Here is a 21,361-nt window from a genome sequence, read left to right as displayed (position 1 = left end):
GATGACGTTCAGGTAGGCTGCCTTGGCCCGAGAGAATCGATCAAGTCTTCACACTTTAACTAAACATGACACCCTTTCTCCTTCTTTTCCTTTCTTTTTCTCTGCCACTGACTAGGAAAGATAAAGCCCCACTCTGTAACCTCCCCATACATTGCTAAAGAAAGGAATCTTTCAGCTGAATGTATCATCAGAATTTCCAGTCCATCCATCACTATTAGGTTTACTTCCACTCAGTACGACTCATCCACTCACAGTAAAACCAACCTACTGACACAGGGTTATGATGAAGGAAAGCGCAGCATTTATTGCAGGTTCCAGGCAAGAAGCCCAGGCAGCTTAAAAACCCCAAATTCCACGATGACTTTCAGGGAAATGGTCTTAAACACAGGGTGAGGGAGAGGGTGAGGGGTGTGTGATCAGCTCAAGGATGTCTTCTGATTGGTTGGTGGTGATGTAAACGGGAGCCATATCATCAAGCTTCTGGGTTCTATGACCATGTAAGCAATATACAGTGAACATCTTCAACATGGTAGGGATTTACATATCTGTAAAACAACATCAAGAATTTGGTTCAAAAAAAAAAAAAAAGAATTTGGTTCAGAATACTGTCGATAGCTCTTGCTTCTGCTGCTGCTGTTGCTATGTCACTTCAGTAGTGTCCGACTCTGTGTGACCCCATAGACAGCAGCCCACCAGGACCCCCATCCCTGGGATTCTCCAGGCAAGAACACTGGAGTGGGTTGCCATTTCCTTCCCCAATGCATGAAAGTGAAAAGTGAAAGTGAAGTCTCTCAGTCGTGTCCGACTCCTAGCGACACCATGGACTGCAGCCCACCAGGCTCCTCCATCCATGGGATTTTCCAGGCAAGAGTACTGGAGCGGGGTGCCTTCTCCCTATAGCTCTTCAGGAGGAACTAAAAGTCCTTGATGGTGTTTAATGGTTAACCTATTATCACTTTGTTTTGCTTGACTGTTACCCTTTGCTTCTGCATTTGCTCACTTCAATTTTATCCTTGGAACTTGGGGAAGGCCTAGGAGGCTGAAGATTTATAACCCTCATGGGTCATAGGGCTGTCCCAGGATGCTCCCACAGGGTCCACCTGGGTTACACATGTCAGAGGGATTAAGCAAACGATCCTGGCCATGGAGACCACACCAAGGGTGAACAAAGCTGTGGGGACTCTACATCGGTAGCTGAGAGTGATGCTAATGTCTTACATTCTGATTATATCTCTTAGTTAGGCTGAGAGTTTGCTACAAAGTGAGGCACAGTTAAAGAGAAAACCACAAGTTCAAAACGGCCTCACTTTTGTTGAAGCCCATGATACCAACCCTAGGTATAACACCTGACCTGACTGTAGCTTTGACCTTCCCCAGGAATGTAGTCTTAATCAGCCAGTCTGGAATTTTCTAGTCAGCATCCTTGAGGTGATCAGTCTCCTGGGACCTCTCCATCTTCAGGAGGAAGAAGAAATCTACCTGACCTCTTTTGCTAAACAGTGATGAAGTGCACATCACTTAAAATTGAACACCTTCAGTGTACTAACTCAGACTGTAAGAATCCACCTGCAATGTGGGAGACCTGGGTTTGATCCCCGGGTTGGGAAGATCCCCTGGAGGAGGGCCTGGCAACCCACTCCAGTATTTTTGCCTGGAGAAGCTCCATGGAGAGAGGAGCCTGACGGGCTCCAGTCCACGGGGTTGTGAAGAGTCGGGCATGACGGAGCCACCAGGTACACACACGAGTGTGCCTACAGTCCAGTGTCCACTCCTGTGGTTGTGCAAAAGTCACCACCATCCAACTCCAGAACCTTTTCATTTTGCAAAATTGGTCCTGACCTTTTAGATGTTGCTAACACATTCAAAAATTTTAATACACAGAGGGTAAAAAAAACCCGGGAATGGCCACAGAAAAGATATACTTGCCCTTCGATGTGTATGGTCTCATTGAACTCAGACAATAACCTGTGGGGCGGCTGGTCATGCTCATTCCACAGGTGAAGAGACTAAGGCTGGGAGAAGTGAAGTCACTCGTCTAAGGTTCCCCAGACGATGAAAATGGCAGAGCTGGGGATCTGAGCTGGATTCAGTTTGATTCCAAGTTCTTCTAGAAGCACAGGGCCTCCTCACCAGGGGGATGACAGAGAGTCACAGAGACAAGAAGCCTGGAGCCTGAGCGGGTGTCCCAGACAGAGACAGTGACACAAGAAGGACAGACTGGGGCAGCCAGAGGTGTGAACCCAGAAGCACCTGGAGACGAGACTGGCTGGCACCTTTGGGTTCAGACACCGGGACCCGCACAGGGGACGGGGCCCCACACCCAGCCCCTGGGGACGAGTGCTGGGTGGAGTCTGACCTGGAAGGTGATGTAGGACACATGCACGCAGCCGCTGATGGAGATGGCGTTGACTTGGTCGAAGGGCACACGGTGTGCATAATCCTGGAAGATGCTCCTGTTCACCGTCACCTGTTGAGATGAGCGCACATGGCAGGAGGGGGTCCAGGACCAGGTGGGAGCACACCCGTGCCGCTGGCACCCCTGCTTCCAGACGTTCAGTCCTGCATCTAGTTCTTACATCAACCCCCTGTAGCTCAGGGCAACAGCCTGCAGTGCTGTGCGAGTTGCAGGAACATGCTCGGAACCATAAGTGCATCAAAGGGCAACCTCCACCTGACTCTAGTCCTTGGCTTCTTCGTTCCTCTGGTGTGTGTTTATCACAGTAGGTCTGTCTTTCTAGTCTCAGCTCTCCTGTGGTGTTCTTGAAATATACATGCAAATGTCCATGGGGAGCAGAGAAGAAGTGATCTCAGGTTGTATGATGGGGGGTGGGGACATTCATGTTCACACAGAGAAAAAAGACATAGATGTGCTCAGCTCCCCTCCCATCTCCCAAGCCCAGAGACACCGCTCTGCTTGCAAAACCAATGTGCGATGCCAGGCGGAACTAAGTCTTTAATAACATCTGGATAAATGCAGCAACAAGGTAACAGAAAAACACATATTCCCAGGGACCTGGAGTGGAAGAAGGGCTATGACAGAGAAATGGAAATAACTTGGACTGAAGGACCCAGGAGGCCATAATCATCACGGTGACTTCTCCAGTGCTTACTTCCAGAGTAAAAGAAGCAACAGGTGAAGGTGTGTAAGGAGGTGAACGTGTGTAAGGAGACTGTGGCCTTACAGGAAAAGGTCCTCTTCTCTGTAAAAGTGTTGCTCACATGACTATTTAAAGGCTGCTCGCAGCACCTTATGGGGCTGGGGAACAGACAGCTGAAGAGAGGAGAGTTCCCACTCACCTTGAATGAGGAGCTGTCTACCTCGAAGCAGATCTCAAACAGATTCCCCTTCTGGAAGGGCATCTGTATCTTCCTCTCCTCTGGCCCCCAGTTTCCCAGCTGCCTTGTGTTGCAGACCACATACCCACCCTCTTCAAATCGAGGGTTGAAGTGGAAGGCAATGTTGTTCGTGTCATTGATGCCCATCTGAAAGTTCACTTCAAACCTAGGTCAGGGAAAATCAGACAGTATCCTGGCTTACTGCCAAGGGTGGGAAGAGGAGGTGCTCACTCTTAGACTGACATCATCTGGGAGCCTGCGTACAACCTGCGTGGCTGGTTGGTACCCATCCCAAGTCTCTTCCCATCCCTTTGGTTCATCGAATTTGCAGTGTTTTGTGCAGTTACCACTTTTTGCCCTTACACTGTGGTTTTCTAAAAGTAAGGAGGAAATGGGTAAAGAAATTTGTGTCCAAGTTGGAAGTAGAGGAATGTGCCTAGAAGTGAGAGGCTTTGGGGCCAAGTGGTGACTCCCTGGAGGTCAGCCTGTGTCTGCTCAGTTGGGAAAGAGGACAAATGGAAAGAACAAGTGCATTGATGGGACACCTACAGAGATGGTGTCTAAAGGGAAGACCCAGAAAAAGCCCTAGGTCTCTGGGCATGGGGACCTCAGAGTGTGTGTCTGTCCCTCTTCAGTGGGTGTCCTGTGTCCACCTGACCTGAGTGAGGTCAGCAGCCCTGGACCCTGACCCCAGATCTGCCCCATTTGTCACCTGCAATGACCGAGGACCATGCTATCCTCAAACTGCCCCATGTACCAAAGGGGTGACTGCCTTCCTTCAGGGATGATGACTGAAACCGCCCAAGGACACCCCTAAATAAGTATCTCTTGTTCCCATCTCAACTCAGAGGAAGCCCCTCACCATCTCCACCTCTTTTGGATATAGCTGAAACTGTAAGGTGAGGAGGGAAGACCAAAGGAGCTTCCAAGGGGCCTAGCTCACCAAAGGGATGCAGCAAGTCCTTGTTCTGCTTTTTCCCAGATGGAGCTCATGCCTGTCCCCCAACCAAGGTCCAGCCTGAATTATCCAATGAGCATCTCTCTCCCAACACGTTGTCTGAACTCAGCCCCCGTGTGGTTCCCAGTCTGCTTCTTGGGGTCACTCAGGCTCCCAGCTAACACGCAACAGTCAGACGGCACGTCTGGCTCCCATGCCACCAAGAACCAGGCACTGCCCCACACCCATGGGTGGCCTTAGTGGACATTCTCCCAGCAGAGTGCTCTGTTTTGCTTGTTTATCTGGGGTTTCTTTTGGCCTCATGGCTCGAGGATCTTAGTTCTCTGATCAGGGATCAAATCCATGACCTCTGCAGTGGAAGACTGGAGTCCTGACCACTGGACCACCAGGAAACCCCCAGAGCCCATTTGCTTTCGTGGATAAGGGTGTGAGTCCTGAATGCCATCCTAAATACCAGGATGCTCTGTGAGCCCTCAGCCATCAGGGGCAAGAGGAACTAGTGTGTTTCTGAACCCGGCAGCCCTCCCTCCAATGAAAATGAAGCTCCAAGTGACCCTGAAATGAGAAATTTTAAGTTCCTATTTCTCTTAAAGGGGAGATGAGTGTTTCTGACATGTCTCTGGGTGTCCTTTTCCCCTTGCAGTCCCCCAGCTACATTCCTGCGTTCCTTTGAAAATTCTGCCCCAGGGAAGGAGAGAACAGCAGCTCCCATCGGAAGGGGGCCCTTGGAGGTAGAGACAGGCTCTATTGGACAGAGTGGGAGTAGAAAGCCCTCCTGTGATGGGAGGAAGGGTTGGCACAGGGAGGGGGAGAGAGGGGTGGGAGTTCATTGTCAAGGTTCTAGATTCCCCTGCAGGCAGGGTTTCAGAACCAGGTGCCTCATTTCCCTCACAGTCCCCTCCAGGCACTGAGGGCTCTCAGAGTCCCACATCACTGTGGCCGTGTCACCTGGCAGGGGAGGCAGTGGCAGAGGAAGTCATCTAGAAGCCAGATGTAGAAGTAGGGCTGTGGCGGGGGAGGGGCCTGGAGGGATCCAGAAGGTCCCCAGGCCCCATGCAAAGTAATGAGAGGAACAGCGGGGGTAGAAGTCAGCTGCAATTGGACAGAGAGGCTTCTGAGAGAGGCCACATGTCCAGAGGGGCCCCCGTGGGCATGGCAGATGTCAGGGTGCACAGGTCCCAGGCCTCCATGCCACCCGGAGATCCATATAGTTCAGCCCGGGCTGCGTGAACTCCTGAGGACCTCCCACCTCTGGAATACATGCAAGCTCTTCTCTGTTCCCAGACAGTCCCCCTTGGGAGAAAGGCAATGGGAAACTGCTGAGTTATCTATATTTTGAATTGACTTTAGTGGGAAAAACCTTGAGACTGAAAGAGACCAAATACAATTTTGATGGCAAGTTTAAATATTTCCAGGTCACCTCAAATGACGTTTCCAAAGCAGATGAGACTGGCTAGAGGAAATGAAGGGCGCTGACGCATCTGCAGCTCTGGGTCATTATATACGAGGTTCAGTCCTAGACTCCACCTCTGGGCTGGCCTGCTTCCCTCCCTAGACCGTGAGCCTCCATTCCCCCCTCTCTGGGGAGTCTGGTTAATGGTGCCCCGGATGCTACAGGTAGGTGGTAGGGGGCAAGGAGCATTGTTGGGAGGGTCGGGCCCTTCCCATCCCCTGAACTGGGTGTGGGTAGCTTGGAGGAAGCTGTGTGGACCATCCTGAGCTGACAGCACCCTGGTTCACTCAGGGGTGAGGTCGAGAGAGACAACAATCCCCCATACCTGTTTTCGTCTGTGGAAAGAACACGCCCCATGACGGTGACCTTGTGTCCATCCTGGAGACCCCCTTCGATCCTCCCCGTGAAGGGAACAGGCTGTGGAGAGGAGACAGTGGTCAGCTGGCCTGCCTCCTTCTCTCCATCCTCTTCAGCCCTGGCCGGGGCTGGCCTGGGTGTGGGGCAGCAGCCTAGGGACCCAGTGCAGCCACGAACAGGACAGAAGGAGCCTCGGCTCCACGGACCTTCCAGCCCTGGAGCGAGGAAGTGACACAGATATTCTGAGGTTGGGAGAAGGAGCCCCTCAGGCTCTGAGAGGATGTGACAAGCTCAGATTGGCAGCTGGCAAAGGAAGAAGTGGAAAGTACACAGCCCTGAGATGGGAAGGAACCAGGGGAGAGAGGGGGGTGGCTGGACCCCAAGCCAAGCTCCTGGTAAAGACCCAAGTCCTGGCTGGGGACTCAGGGGTCCACCATGGACCAAAGAGACCCACCCACCTGTTCTCGAGGATACACCTTCTGCTCAGCTGAGCAGGCAAAAAAGTCATCCTCCCCCTCCTGCCCACCCCACCCAGAGAACAATTGTGACCTTGACCTTTGTCCCCCCACAGCCTCATAAAGTGCCCTTTCCCGGGTGCTCTCTGCAGCCAGGGGCAGCCCCCTTTCTGCTCCTGCTCCTGGGCTCCCATCCTTCCTCCAGGCCCCGGGAAGCCTCCCAAGTCCTCACTGTCATCTCCACCCCTTCTGGGCCCCATCACCTTGTCATGTTCTCTTTCCTGAGCCTCTTTAAGCACCCAGGCTTATGGTGAAGATGCTTCATTTTAGAGCCAGGCATCCTTCAGGTTGGAATCCTGACTCTGCTGCTCATTACCTGAGTGGCCTTGGGAAGCTTATTAAACTTCTCTTTGCCTCAGTTTCTTCATCCATGAAATGAGAACAAGTCCCAGCTTCTGGGTGACACTGATTAGTGAGAAAATGTCTGTGGGGAGAGACTGGCACTTCCTTCCAGAATGCTTTCTCTCGAACGTGGTTGTACAAACTGCCTTCAGCCCAGCTGTGTCTCCAAGTCAATTTTCCATTTTCACACTGTTGGAGTATTTTCTACCTTCGCCTCTAAGTAATATTTTACAAAGATTAAATGCTTACAGGAGCCAGGCAGGTGATTTGCATAGTTGAGCTGGCCAGGTAGGGGGCAGTCGGGAGTGGTGGAGACTGCAGCAAAGGAGGCATCATCCCCCTCATCTAAAGAGCAGCGTCCACTCGGCTGTGACCCGATCACCTTCCAGGCCCGGTGCTGTCAGAGCTTCCAAGTCTTCAGGAGAAGACAGAAACCTGAGGTTTTTCTTCTGTAAAACTTTCTAATTTTGGGGGGCGAAATGCTTTCAAAAGGATTGTAGTAGATTTCCTTTGCTATAAGAGACATATAATGAAATATTTGCACTGAACTGATATATCTAAATTTGCTTCAAAACAATCCATGGGTGGAAAGGAAAGTAGAGCTGGGCAGAGATAAAGCAGATAGTCCATGAGTTGAAACTGAGTGACTGGTATGTGTGGTTTATGATACTAATATCTCTGTATTATACTTTCTCTTTGGCAATGAGTTAAAACACTGTCTGCAGGCCAAACAAAAAAAAATGTGCACCAGGTCAATTCAGTCCTAGTCCATGTCCTTCAGCTGCAGGACCAAAAGGATCCAGGGAAGCCCCTCTGAGCCCAGTGTGCACAGCTGGCCCTGGGAGATACCTGGTGATGCCAGAACCCCATTCAGACAGACTGTGCTCCTGGACCTTGGGCAGACGTGTCTTTTGTGGCCCGCAGGTCTGGTCTGAATTCTGCCATTAAAAACTTTGGTGACATTAAGCAAATCACAATGTCTCTGCATCTCTGAGTTCTTTCTGTCAAAATCCATGTCAGTGATTTTGGAGAAGTAGAATCAGCCTACCACAGGCTGACTAGCATGGTGCTCTTGCCTGAATCCCCTCATTTGTTGGAGTTTGAAATCCCCCTAAGAGCCTTTCTCACCATCAGGAGAGACAAGGTTTAAAATGTATCCACCTGGCAGCATGGGCTCCTCCCTTAAGCATATTCACACTAAGGTATAGAGTGATAGGATGGGTCCTCAGGGCTCAGAAGGAAGGCAGGATGGAGGAAGCCCTGTGTGGATCATGGGGGCGGGCAGTACAGATTAATCTTAAGGAATGATTCCCCCCAAAAAAACTTCATGAGATTTTAATGTCTTAAATGGTGCCCTCACATTCTGAAACACAAGATGATTTCCGATTGAGTATAATCCGAAGACAAGATTACTCATTAATCTAATAGCAAAGAATTGGAAATGAATTCAGAAGTCCACTAGGAAGACAATGGTGAAATTAATTATGGTATTTCCACACAACAGATTCTAGGGAGACTTCACAAGAAGAGAGGAAGAAGGGACCACTTTGAGAACTGATAAGTAATATTGGCCTCTGTATTATTTTTTAAATGGGTAGGAGTGGCTATATACATATATTTACTTATTATAAAGAAAACTTTTCTGGAAAAATTCAAAGAAACCACTAATATTTATTGACTCCAAGAAGGTTATGGTAGACTGGGCAATTACACCCTCTCCCTTTTCCCCACCAAAAATGTCAACATTATAATTCCTAGAAGTTGTGAATATCTTACTTTACCCAGCAAAAGGGACTCTGCAGGTATGATTAAGAATCTTGAGATTGTGGGGGTGGGGGTTATCTGGAATATCTGTGTGGGCCCAACAGTCACAGGGTCTGCAATGAGGAAGGCAGAGGAGGAGAGTCAGTTGTAGGAGATGTAACAGCAGAAGCAAGACGCTGCGGCTTTAGAGAAGGAGGAAAGTGGAGAGTTCCCTGGGGTCCAGCAGTGGATAAGTATCCGCCGTCCAATGCAGCGACTGAGGGTTAGATCCCTGGTTGTGGAACTAAGATCCCACGTGGGCCACAGCTAGAGAGCCCACGGGCCACAGTGAAGATGCCTTGTGCCGCAATTGAGACCTGACACAGTAAAAAAAAAAAAAAAAAAATCTCAGGAGGAAGAAGGGGCCACAAGCCAAGGCAAGCGGGCAGCCTCTGGAAGTTGGAAAAAACAAGGACACATTCTCCCCTGAGGCTCCAGAGGAAACAGCTTTGCTGATTCTAGATTTCTAACCTCAGAACTGTAAGGAAATATATTTGTATGGTTTAAGCCTGGTGTGGTGGAAGGGCCCTCTGTGCGTGTGTGTGTGTGTGTGTGTGTGTGTGTGTGTGTGTGTGATCTTAGCAGGAAAGTGCAGCACAGGCCTTTGCTTCCTAAGCCCCAGGAAGATGGGTTTTTATGTTGGATTTGTAACCTCACAGATTAGGCTGGCCTCCCAGCTCCCTGTGCTGGCAGCTCTGATGTCACCTAGTCATGTGACCTGTCTACAGTTGGGCTTTTGAATCCAAGGATTAGAGAGTAAAACCATGTGATCAGAATAATAAAATGGCTGAACCTGGAAGCGACTCCGGCTCCCCCATCTGATGTAGAACAAGACCCAGGCGACACATCCTGGCTCAGACCACCTCTGTGAGCCTCAGTATTACATATATGTTGTGAAGATGATAAGGGTTTAAACCAGCTGTCCCATACTTTCTGGCACCAGGCACTAGTTTCACGGGAGACAATTTTTCCAAAGCTGGGAAGATGTGAGCGATGGGGAATGGCTATAAATATGGATGGAGCGTCACTAGCTCATGAGCTGCTCACCTCCTGCTGCGCAGCCCAGTTCCAACCGGGCCATGCACAAACACAGTCCATGCCTGGAGGTGGGGACCGCTGGTTTAAACAAGGCTGCCTATGACAAGACCTGCATACAGGGGGTTAAAATGCCCAGAAGAGAGCCCTTTGCACCTCACAGTACAGGGACAGCCCGCTCCACCCTCCTGGGACAGTCTTTCTCAGACACCCTTGACCTGCCCTGCCTAGCTCTCTCAACCCTCAGATGCCAGACATCTGTTCAGGAGGTCTTTCCTCCTGAGCCTAGACTCCTAACAATTCTAAACACTTTCAGAGCCCCCCACAGTGGGCCAGATACCTTTCAAACTCTCTCAATGTGCTACCTTGCTTGATCCTTACCCAAGCTCTGGGTAGTGACTTGATTATTCCCATTATACCCAAGCAGAAACTGAGGCCCAGAGACATAAAGTAACTTGCTTGAGGTCATCCAGCTAGTAAATGACTGAACCCAGGGAGATCATCTTCCAAGTAAGTGCCCTGAAGTGCCATGCTCCATTGTTATCCTCCCCAGAAGATGTTTATCTTCCTTCATTTTAAAATAAAAAGTGGAAATTAACTTTCCTATTTATTACTTAGACTCTTCTTCCCCCACTGAGCACCCAGAACAGGAGAGAGATCAGGAGGAAGCTCAGGAAACAGTTGTCCCAGGCACAAATCCTGGTGCCCCTCGGCCCTGAGCGGCACCGAGGAGACGGGCACAGGCAGAGTGGGGGCAGGGCCGCCCTGGTTGGTGTGTCTGCCCTTCGTCTGTTCTCTCTGGAACGAGGCCTCCCCCGGCCTCCTGTCACCCCAGCAGGAGCTGGTTCCTCAGAGCCCCAGAGCTGCGTTCCCCTGGCCGAGGCCTCCCCCAGCCCTGGAACTCACTGGGTTTATGTAGAGGTCCTGGGTGTGCCTGAAGTCCCTTTCTTCAATGCCTACGTGACCACTGCCGCTTTGCATGCTGTCCAGGTAGACCTCTGCAACAGGAATGACTCACCAAGATAAGGAATTCAATGCAGTTTATCTGTTATTAAATGGGGAGGAGCCAGGAGCAGGAGAAAGTCCATTTAGAGGAAGGGAGAAAGGTAGGGAGGAAGACGGAGGACAGAAGTGGGTGCTCCTCTCCAGGGCCTTCTCCCCTCTGCTCTTCTCCTTCCCTCCACCCCAAGTCAGAATAGTTCACGTAGGCTCAGACATTCTCACCACGTGCCCAGCTTCTAGAAGACACTGCTCCTGAGCGTGTGGCTGTGTCATGTCCAGACAACAGTGTGTGTGATGGGGTGCTGCCTGGGCATGGGGTGGCAGTGCTGCAGGAAGGCCTAGTTATACCCATTTTGCAGACCGGAAAACTAAGGCTCAGAGAATCTACAGGTCATATCCAAGGTCACATAGCTCACTAGTGGCAGCTTGAGCCATATAAGGCTACTCCACCTCTTAAAAAGGTATTCCTCCCATTTTAAATTCTACTCCTCACATAAAAGCATAATCATGTAAAAAGAAATGTTTTGCAAATAGAAAACCTGGTGATGGAGGTTCCCTTATCCTTGTGCATAATGATGCCCTGGGAAGTTTTGACCCCTCTTCTCTGTGAATTTCTCTCTCTCTTCTCTCTCTTGATTCTGGGCTTTAGAATGGGGAGCAGAGACATCTCAGACATAATAGAATATTTCAGGTGACACTGAGTTGGAGGCAATCTATTGAATAACTGCCTTTATTTGGTTCCAGTACCTTGTTAATGGAAATGTTTGACTGAAACAGAGACTCAGGATCAGCTTTTGTCGGAAAGGGGTTTGGGGAGGAAACACAGCAACAACAGATTTAGCGGAGATTAAGTAGGTACCCACCGTGTGCTAGAGACGGGACCCCGTGTCCAGCCAGGACAAGCAGCTGAGGGGCCTATAGGTACTGAGTGTGGAGCAGGTGCCCTGGGGCTGAGAACCTGTCTGCACCTCTCTCTATTCTTGGGCTTGCCTCGGTGCCCCAGAATTTGCAAAGACTGACTTATTTGACATATTCCCAGAGATTGAGCACCCATGCCTCGTCTGTCCACCCTCCGTCTCCACTACATTCCTAGATCAACCACAATGTGAAGGGGCAGATGGCACAGTTGAAGCAGAAAGGAGGAAAAGAAGGGGAAATGCTTTGCAATCCTGTTTGACACCAGGAACACCGGGACCGTTTCCTCATCTACTGGGATAAAGATCGCTGAACTCTCATTCAGTGCAGGTTGGAGTGTAAAATGCAAGCGGGTTGGAAACTTGGTGGGTCTTCTGTCTCTACAGTGTCCAGGCTCCTCTGCTTCTAGATGTTTACCCAGGAGAGATGAAAACATATGCATGCATGCATGACAGCCTCACTCACCGTAGCCCCACACTGGAATCACGCTGTCCACGAGCAACAGAAAGGAAAAATGAATGATGATGTGACCACAGTGAACTAGCCCTTGGCAATAAAAAGGGACCAAAGATATAGGCATGATCATCAGAGACACTCACAGCTGTGCACAGGAGCCAGGCACGAGTGAGCACAGGCTGGGAGTCTTTTTATTAGATAAAATCCAACAACAGTCAGACACGCGATGGCCCATGGCGGGCCCCAACTAGGAGGAACCCGAAGGAATCATCTGGGTCTGGAAATGTGATGGTCACACAGCTGTTTACAACATAAAAACTCATCCAACAGACTAGGCTCTATGTGTTTACTTGAACCACAACTCAATAAAATACTGTTTTGTTTCATTTTGTTTTGATTGTTTTTAATTCTCAGAGCAGAGGGAGACACAGAGACAGCTAGAGTTCCAGCAAACACACTTTGGCATCACCAGACAACTTGGAAGCTGCCATTCACTCGTCAAGTCGTGTCTGACTCTTTGCAACTCCATGGAGTGCAGTGGGCCAGGCTCCTCTGTCCTACACTATCTCCTGGAGTTTGCTCAAATTCATGTCCGTTGAGTCGGTGATGCTATCTAACCATCTCATCCTCTGTCGTCCCCTTCTCCTCCTGCCTCCAATCTTTCCCAGCGTCAGGGCCTTTTCCAATCAATCAGCTCTTTGCATCAAGTGACCAAAGTACTGGAGCTTCAGCCTCAGCACAAGTTCTTCCAATGCATATCCCAAGTTGATTTTCTTTAGGCTTGATTAGTTTGATCCCCTTGCTCTCCAAGGGACTCTCAAAGAGTCCATTCCAGCATCATAATTCTCTGGCGTCAACCTTCTTTATAGTCCAACATTCACAACTGTATATAACTACTGGAAAAACCATAGCTTTGACTATGAATATTTGTTGGCAAAGTGGTGTCTCTGCTTTTTAAAATGTTGTCTAGGTTTTCCATAGCTTTCCTTCCAAGGAAAAAGCGTCTTTTAACTTCATAGCTGCACTCACCACCTGCAGTGATTCTAGATCCCAAGAAAATGAAATCTCTCACTGTTTTCACATTTTCACATTCTATTTGCCATGAAGTGATGGGACCAGCGGCCATGATCTTAAGGAATTTTTATGTTGGATTTTAAGCCATCTTTTTCACTCTCTTCTTTCACTTTCATCAAGAGGCTCTTTAGTTCCTCTTCACTTTCTGCCATTAGAGTGGTACCATCTGCCTTTCTGAGGCTGTTGACATTTCTCCCAGCAATCTTGATTCCAGATTATAATTCATCCAGCCTGGCTTTTCTCATAATGTACTTTGCATAAAGTTAAATAAGCATGGTGACAACAGACAGCCTTGTCATACTCCTTTCCCAATTTTCAGCAGGTCAGTTGTTCCATGTCCAATTATAACTGTTGCTTCTTAACTCTCATACAGGTTTTTTTGGAAATAGGTAGGGTGGTCTGGTGAGTAAGTAAATGAAAGTTGCTCACTCGTATCGGACTCTTTACCACCCCATGGATTATACAGTCCATGGAATTCTCCAGGCCAGAATACTAGAGTGGGTAACCTTTCCCTTCAGGGGATCTTCCCAATCCAGGGATCGAACCCAGGTCTCTTGCATTGCAGGTGGATTCTTTACCAGCTGAGCCACAAGGGAAGCCCTAGAATACTGCAGTGGGGAGCGTATTCCTTTTCCAGCGGATTTTCCCGACCCAGGAATCGAACTGGGGTCTCCTGCGGTGTCCACGGATTCTTTACCAACTGAGCTATCAGGGAAGCCCAAGGTGATCTGGTGCTCTTTAAGAATTTTCCACACAGTCAAAGGCTGTAGTGTAGTCAGTGAAACAGCAGTAGGTGTTTTTTTCTGGAATTTCCTTGCTTTCTCTATGATCCAACAAATGTTGGCAATTTGATCTCTGGTTCCTCTGGCTTTTCTAAACCCAGCTTGTACATCTGGAAGTTCTCAGTTCACGTACCACTAAAGCCTAGCTTGAAGGATTTTGAGCATATCCTTGCTGGCATGTGAATTGAGCATAACTGAGTCACAGTGAGTCCAACCCAAAAAGAAGAGTCTGCAGCCCTGCTCCCACCCCACAGAGAGAGGCAACAGCCAAATGTGAGGGTCAGTGTATTTTCAGATGGATGGAGACAGTAGGGAGGCATCTCCAAGACCCAGTGCCTGGCACAGTTGACCTCAGCAGCCTGGCATCATCGTGCAGTCACTGAGATCCCTTCCCAGGGCCTGGTTCTTGTCTTAAGGAGGTGAGAGGCAGCCCTCAGAGCTCTGTTATTCAAAGTTGCAGACACTTGTCTGAGGCTATCCGTTCTCTGCCCTATAGACCATAGGATCTGTTCTCAATGTGTTGGCCACCTCACACTCTCAAGAAATTGACAAGTATTGACGAGGTCTTGGAGAAAGGAGGCCTTTGGCACTGTTGGAAACACAGTAAACATACCTGATCCTAAGGGACTGGTATTAAGCTTCTGATGGCTAAAGCTTCTACTTCAAACACGCGCTTTGCATGAACACACTGTCAGCTGTACACCGGCTTCAAAGTAAGCCCCCATGCCTGCCTCACCCATCAGGTTCTCCTTTCTAGAAAACCTTGGGCAACCTAGATAACCATGTGAGTGACCCCACCTGTCTCTTCCTGCCCCTGGTTCTCTCTTCACCACCCCACCCTTGGACTCCAATAAAGCCAGAAGCCCAGTTCTGTGCTCCCTCCCCTTCCACACTGGCCACTGTCCTGTGTGACCCTCAGGATGTGAGAGTAAGAATCCCTGTTTTATCCAAGCTTCCCCTTGGTTGTTGCTGAGCTGCATCTTTCAATTGTAGTAGAAGGCAGTGGCACCCCACTCCAATACTCTAGCCTGGAAAATCACATGGATGGAGGAGCCTGGTGGGCTCCTAAGAGTTGGACACGACTGAGCGACTTCCCTTTCACTTTTCTCTTTCATGCATTGGAGAAGGAAATGGCAACCCACTCCAGTGTTCTTGCCTGGAGAATCCCAGGGACGGGGAAGCCTGGTGGGCTGCCATCTATGGTATCGCACAGAGCTGGACACGACTGAAGCGACTTAGCAGCAGCAGCAGCAGGAACCGTGACATTTGCACCAGCTGAGGAAATGCCTGCGGGGACTCCCGCCAGTAGTACAGGCCCACGTGAGGGCCCCCAGGTACTCCTGAACTGCCAGCATCTCCACGCACAGTCAGAGACCAATGCCACACAGATTACAGCATGGATATTGGGGAATGAAGAGACGGTCCTGTATCCTTCTATGTTCTTCAGGCCAGTTTAAGAACTAAATTGACATGAGGCAGATTAACAGGAGATAAATCTAAGAAGAGTTTATTAACAAATATATATGGGAGACACCCAAGAGAATTAGCCCACTAAAATGGTCAAAGCCCTCAGCTTAAATAATACCTGCAGCTAAAGACAGAAGAGAATGTTGAGGGTAATGGTTTGGGACTTCATAGAGGAGGAAGGGGATTCACAGACAAGCAAATGTCTGGTGAACAAGTGCTTGCTGGGCTCAGAGTGGACTCTGATCTCTAGGTCCTGCCGCGTTTCCCCACCACACCTCCCCCAGGGTCTTTTGGAGATATCACTGGTCAAGGCTCTATTTCTGGAACAGACCTGTTTCTTAAAAAAGAATCAGTCTAGGCACTTCCCTGACAGTCCAGTGGTTAAGACTCCAGACTTCCATTGCAGGGAGTGTGGCTTTAATCCCTGGTGGGAGAACTAAGATCCCTCATGCCATGTACCAACCCCCGCCCCCCACCCCACCCCCCACCCCACCAAAAAAAAGAGAATCACCCTACATGAATCCTCCTGGCAAAACTGGAAAATCACATCAATGTGACTTCCTACTCCCATTAGAGCTATGACCTTCCTCCAAAGGGCCAGAGTTTTCCTTCACAGGGGGAGCACCCCAAACTGGAGCTGGAGCTTCTGACTGTCAAAGTTACCTGGGACTCCTGTAGGGAAATTAGAATCAGACACCTCAAGCTCAAAGGAGCTTCTGGGACTCTTCATTTATTATCATTGTGTCCCTCTCCTTTGCAAAGCATTTCAAACTTCAAGACTGTAAAAATGACTGTGAGCCATTAAGGGGCCATTGCTCTCCTTATCTTAAGATACCTAATATATACCTCAAAGAGCTTTCCTTCAGGACAGATGAAATACTTCCTGTTTTTAAAAGTTTGATAACACGAAAACACAAAAGACATAGGAAAATTCCTACAAAGATGGCACAGATTCCATCATTGGTGCACAGATCAACCATTTTCCAAACCAGGTAAATAAATTTACCCTACAAAACAAATGAAGTAGTTCCTACTAGGCTGTTCCTACCCCCACAAGAACAAGTTCCCCCATGAACTGGTTCCGACTCAGAAACAGTCCAACCACAAGGTTCCCCTTCTTCAAGGTTCAGTTCAGTTCAGCTCAGCTCAGCCGCTGAGGGGAAACTCAGGCTGAGGAGGCAGTCGTCACCACCCAGGCAGGTGGAGAAGCAACTGACCATGGGGAACAAACACGTGGAAGAGAGGGTTCGTCCCTGCCCCAGACAGAGCTGGATTGTTCAGCTGTGAAGTTGGGGGTGAAGTGGGGCTCTGTGTGCCCATGCCAGGATTATCTGTGTTCAGTTCAGTTCAGTTCAGTTCAGTCGCTCAGTCGTGTCCAACTCTTTGCGACCCCATGAACAGCAACATGCCAGGCCTCCCTGTCCATCACCAACTCCCAGAGTTCACTAAACTCACGTCCATCGAGGTGACGATGCCATCCAGCCATCTCATCCTCTGTCGTCCCCTTCTCCTCCTGCCCCAATCCCTCCCAGCATCAGAGTCTTTTCCAGTGAGTCAGCTCTTTGCATGAGGTGGCCAAAGTACTGGAGTTTCAGCTTTAGTATCATTCCTTCCAAAGAACCCCCTGGGGCTGATCTCCTTCAGAATGGACTGGATGGATCTCCTTGCAGTCCAAGGGACTCTCAAGACTCTTCTCCAACACCACAGTTCAAAAGCATCAATTCTTCAGCACTCAGCTTTCTTCACAGTCCAACTCTCACATCCATACATGACTACTGGAAAAACCATAGCCTTGACTACACGGACCTTTGTTGGCAAAGTAATGTCTCTGCTTTTCAATATGCTATTTAGGTTGGTTACCCCAATCAAATTGGCTTGTCTTGTAGAGGAAAAGCCTAAATTGAGGGGGGAATATGTTTCCAGAGTGCATGATGGAGCGACTTACCCAGCACAAATGAACCAGTTCCCAACTCAGGCAAATAAATTTACCCTACAAATAAATGAACCAATTTCAACAAGGGTAGGATTATCCCCAGAGAAGGCAATGGCACCCCACTCCAGTACTCTTGCCTGGAAAATCCCATGGCGGAGGAGCCTGGAAGGCTGCAGTCTATGGGGTCGCTGAGTGTTGGACATGACTGAGCGACTTCACTTTCAGTTTTCACTTTCATGCATTAGAGAAGGAAATGGCAACTCACTCCAGTTTTCTTGCCTGCGGAATCCCAGGAACGGCGGGGCCTGGTGGGCTGCCGTCTATGGGGTCGCACAGCATCGGACACGACTGAAGCGACTTAGCAGCAGCAGCAGCAGGATTATCGCCACAAGAATTAGTTCCCCAATGAACTGGTTCCAGCTCAAGTAGAGTTCAACAATTCCTCTCTCCACAAATTGAGGGGGGAATACATTGACTCACAACACAAAGGACACACAGACTTACCAATAAAATTGAGTTTGTCGGTTCCTTGCTTCATTGCCAAGTGCTGGGGCAGCTGGTGCCACTTCAGGGAATCTTGAGTGAAAGATCTTCAGGACATATGGTCCCAGCAGCTGCTAGAGCCTTGCTCCAATATTCCCTGACTGGAGCCAGCAAACCATGAGCAGCAAAGCTCCTGCCTGGCTAAGCCAAATTTCTTTGTTAGTCCAAGCTTGCTGTGCCTGCTGCACAACTGGCCAATGAATCTGAGAGACAAGGTGTATTGAGGCAAGGAATACTGTTGCAGGGAAAAGCCAATTCTGACTCCATGTTGGAACTGTTTCTTTAACTTGTTTCACATTGCTTTTGTCATAATCTTATAGACTGCCTTGGAGAATCCTACCCCTCTGCCAGACTGTTAAACTAAAGAGCCTTTTTGTTCAGAACCCTGTCTACCTGTAGAAGATGGCAGGAAGGAAGAAATTAACACATTCCCTGCCTGAGACTTGCCATTCTAGGAGATATTTGCAAGGTTAATGGTCTTTTTCTCTTACCTTGGGCGTGGGGTATCTCTTCACGGCTGCTCCAGCAAAGCACAGCCGCTGCTCCTCACCTTGGGTGAGGGGTATCTCCTCCCGCCACCCTTCCTGACCTTCAAAGTGGGATGGCTCCTCTAGGACCTCCTGTGCCCGCACAGCCACCACTCCTTGGACGTGGGGTTGCCCCTCCCGGCCGCCGCCCCTAACCTTGGGCATGGGGTTGCTGCTCCTGGTCGCTGCCCTGGCCGCACTTAGTGTCTGCAGCCATGAAATTAAAAGACGCTTACTCCTTGAAAGAAAAGTTATGAGCAACCTAGATAGCATATTCAAAAGCAGAGACATTACTTTGCTGACTAAGGTCTGTCTAGTCAAGGCTATGGTTTTTCCAGTAGTCATGTATGGATGTGAGAGTTGGACTGTGAAGAAGGCTGAGCCCCGAAGAATTGATGCTTTTGAACTGTGGTGTTGAAGAAGAGTCTTGAGAGTCCCTTGGACTGCAAGGAGATCCAACCAGTCCTTTCTAAAGGAGATCAACCTAGGGATTTCTTTGGAAGGAATGATGCTAAAGCTGAAACTCCAGTACTTTGGCCACCTCATGAGAAGAGTTGACTCATTGGAAAAGACTTTGATGCTGGCAGGGATTGGGGGCAGGACGAGAAGGGGTCGACCGAGGATGAGATGGCTGGATGGCATCACTGACTCGATGGACATGAGTCTGAGTGAACTCCGGGAGTTGGTGCTGGACAGGTAGGCCTGGTGTGCTGTGATTCATGGGATCACAAAGAGTTGGACACGACTGAGCGACTGAACTGAACTGAATGGTCTTTTTACTTTGTTTCCTCACCACCTCCCACCCCTGATCTATTAAAGAACCTAGCATCCAGACCCCAATAAGATGGTTATTTTGAGACATTAATCTGCCATCTTCTTCAGTCAGCCAGCTCTCCAAACAAAGTCATATTGCCTGAGTCAATACCTCATCTCCAATTCATTGATCGGTCAAGTGCAAACAGAACAAACTTGGACTTGGTAACGATAGGACTTTATTCAGGAAGCTAGCTGACTGAGAAGATGGTTGACTAATGTCTCAAAATGACCATCTTGTAGGGGTCTGGATGCCAGGTTCTTTTAAGAATTGGAGTGAAAAGTGGTGAGGATCTAAAGTCAAAAGGTAGAATAGAAAGAGATAGGCACTGAGGAAGTAAATAAAAAGGCCATTAGCCTTGCAAAATATCTCTGGGAAGGGCCAGCCTTTGGAAAAGGTGTATAAATCTCTTCTTTGAAGCCATTCACAGGTGGGCAGGGTCAGATTATCTCTCTTTGAGTTGAACAAAGGCACTTTAGTTTAACAGTCAGGCAGAGGGGCAGGGTCCTTGGAGGAGGACTATTCAGTTCAGTTGCTCAGTGGGTCCGACTCTTTGCAACCCCATGGACTGCAGCACGCCAGGCCTCCCTGTCCATCACCAATTCCCGGAGGTTGCCCAAACTCATGTCCAGAGAGTCAGTGATGCCATCCATCCATCTCATGCTCTATCGTCCCCTTCTCCTTCCACCTTCAACCTTTCCCAGGCTCAGGGTCTTTTCCAGTGAGTCAGTTCTTTGAATCAGGTGGCCAAAGTATTGGAGTTTCAGCTTCAGCATCAGTCCGGCCAATGAACACCCAGGACTGATCTCCTTTAGAATGGACTGGTTGGATCTCCTTGCAGTCCAAGGGACTCTCAAGAGTCTTCTCCAACACCACAGTTCAAAAGCATCAATTCTTCAGCGCTCAGCTTCCTTTATAGTCCAACTCTCACATCCATACGTGACTACTGAAAAAACCATGGCCTTGACTAGATGGACCTTTGTTGGCAAAGTAATGTCTCTGCTTTTCAATATGCTATTTAGGTTGGTCATAACTTTCCTTCCAAGGAATAAGCGTCTCTTAATTTCATGGCTGCAATCACCATCTGCAGTGATTTTGGAGCCCCCCAAAATAAAATCAGCCACTGTTTCCACTGTTTCCCCATCTATTTGCTATGAAGTGATGGGCAGATGCCATGATCTTAGTTTTCTGAATGTTGAGCTTTAAGCCAACTTTTTCACTCTCTTCTTTCACTTTCATCAAGCGATTCTTTAGTTCTTCTTCACTTTCTGCCATAAGGGTGGTATCATCTGCATATCTGAGGTTATCGATATTTCTCCCGGCAATCCTGATTCCAGCATGTGTTTCATCCAGCCCAGCGTTTCTCATGATGTACTCTGCATATTATAAGTTAAATAATCAGGGTGACAATATACAGCCTTGATATACTCCTTTTCCTATTTGGAACCAGTCTGTTGTTCCATGTCCAGTTCTAACTGTTGCTTCCTGACCTGCATACAGGTTTTTCAAGAGGCAGGTCAGGAGGTCTGGTATTCCCAGAATTTTCCACAGTTTATTGTGACCCACAAAGTCAAAGTCTTTGGCATAGTCAATAAAGCAGATAGTTCTTTTTGTGGAACTCTCTTGCTTTTTCCATGATCCAGCAGATGTTGGCAATTTAATCTCTGGTTCCTCTGCCTTTTCTAAAACCAGCTTGAACATCTGGAATTTCACGGTTCACGTATTGCTGAAGCCTGGCTTGGAGAATTTTGAGCATTACTTTACTAGTGGGTGAGATTAGTGTAATTGTGTGGTAGTTTGAGCATTCTTTGGCATTGCCTTTCTTTGGGATTGGAATGAAAACTGACCTTTTCCAGTCCTGTGGCCTCTGCTGAGTTTTCCAAATTTGCTGGCATATTGAGTGCAGCACTTTCACAGCATCATCTTTCAGGATTTGAAATAGCTCAACTGGAATTCCATCACCTCCACTAACTTTGTTTGTAGTGATGCTTTCTAAGGCCCACTTGACTTCACATTCCAGGATGTCTGGCTCTAGATGAGTGATCACAC

At 48.7% G+C, this 21,361-nt stretch overlaps 1 protein-coding gene across 2 annotated transcripts; it reads right to left on the bottom strand.

Moving 5' to 3' along the window:
* Positions 1-278: 278 nt before the first annotated feature.
* Positions 279-10,809, bottom strand: LOC138447272 (galectin-9-like). 2 transcript variants are annotated; one of them, XM_069602931.1, is made up of 6 exons: positions 10,706-10,780; positions 6,073-6,164; positions 3,298-3,502; positions 2,357-2,467; positions 1,927-2,172; positions 279-545 (listed from the first exon to the last, which is right to left on the bottom strand). In XM_069602931.1, exons 1-5 carry the CDS (start codon positions 10,778-10,780, stop codon positions 2,149-2,151), a joined length of 507 nt encoding a protein of 168 aa, XP_069459032.1. In that variant the 3' UTR covers positions 279-545; positions 1,927-2,148. The 2 variants fall into 2 exon arrangements, with proteins under 2 accessions (XP_069459032.1, XP_069459031.1); XM_069602930.1 differs by lacking the exon at positions 1,927-2,172 and having other exon boundaries at positions 10,706-10,809.
* Positions 10,810-21,361: the final 10,552 nt, after the last annotated feature.

The sequence above is a fragment of the Ovis canadensis genome, chromosome 11 (assembly GCF_042477335.2).
Source record: "Ovis canadensis isolate MfBH-ARS-UI-01 breed Bighorn chromosome 11, ARS-UI_OviCan_v2, whole genome shotgun sequence".
Lineage (NCBI taxonomy): Eukaryota > Metazoa > Chordata > Mammalia > Artiodactyla > Bovidae > Ovis > Ovis canadensis.
The sequence above is the reverse complement of the archived record's forward strand: the minus strand, read 5'-3'. Positions and strand labels throughout refer to the sequence as shown.

What these genes read in the sequence shown, in the direction of transcription:
- LOC138447272 (XM_069602930.1), bottom strand. Translation starts at nt 10,780, where the DNA reads ATGCAAAGCGGCAGTGGTCACGTAGGCATTGAAGAAAGGGACTTCAGG. An exon ending in CTTTCCACAGACGAAAACAG is followed by an intron (nt 3,503 to 6,072) that starts GTATGGGGGATT and finishes TCCCTGACCTAG; the next exon opens with GTTTGAAGTGAACTTTCAGA. An exon ending in TAGACAGCTCCTCATTCAAG is followed by an intron (nt 2,468 to 3,297) that starts GTGAGTGGGAAC and finishes TCATCTCAACAG; the next exon opens with GTGACGGTGAACAGGAGCAT.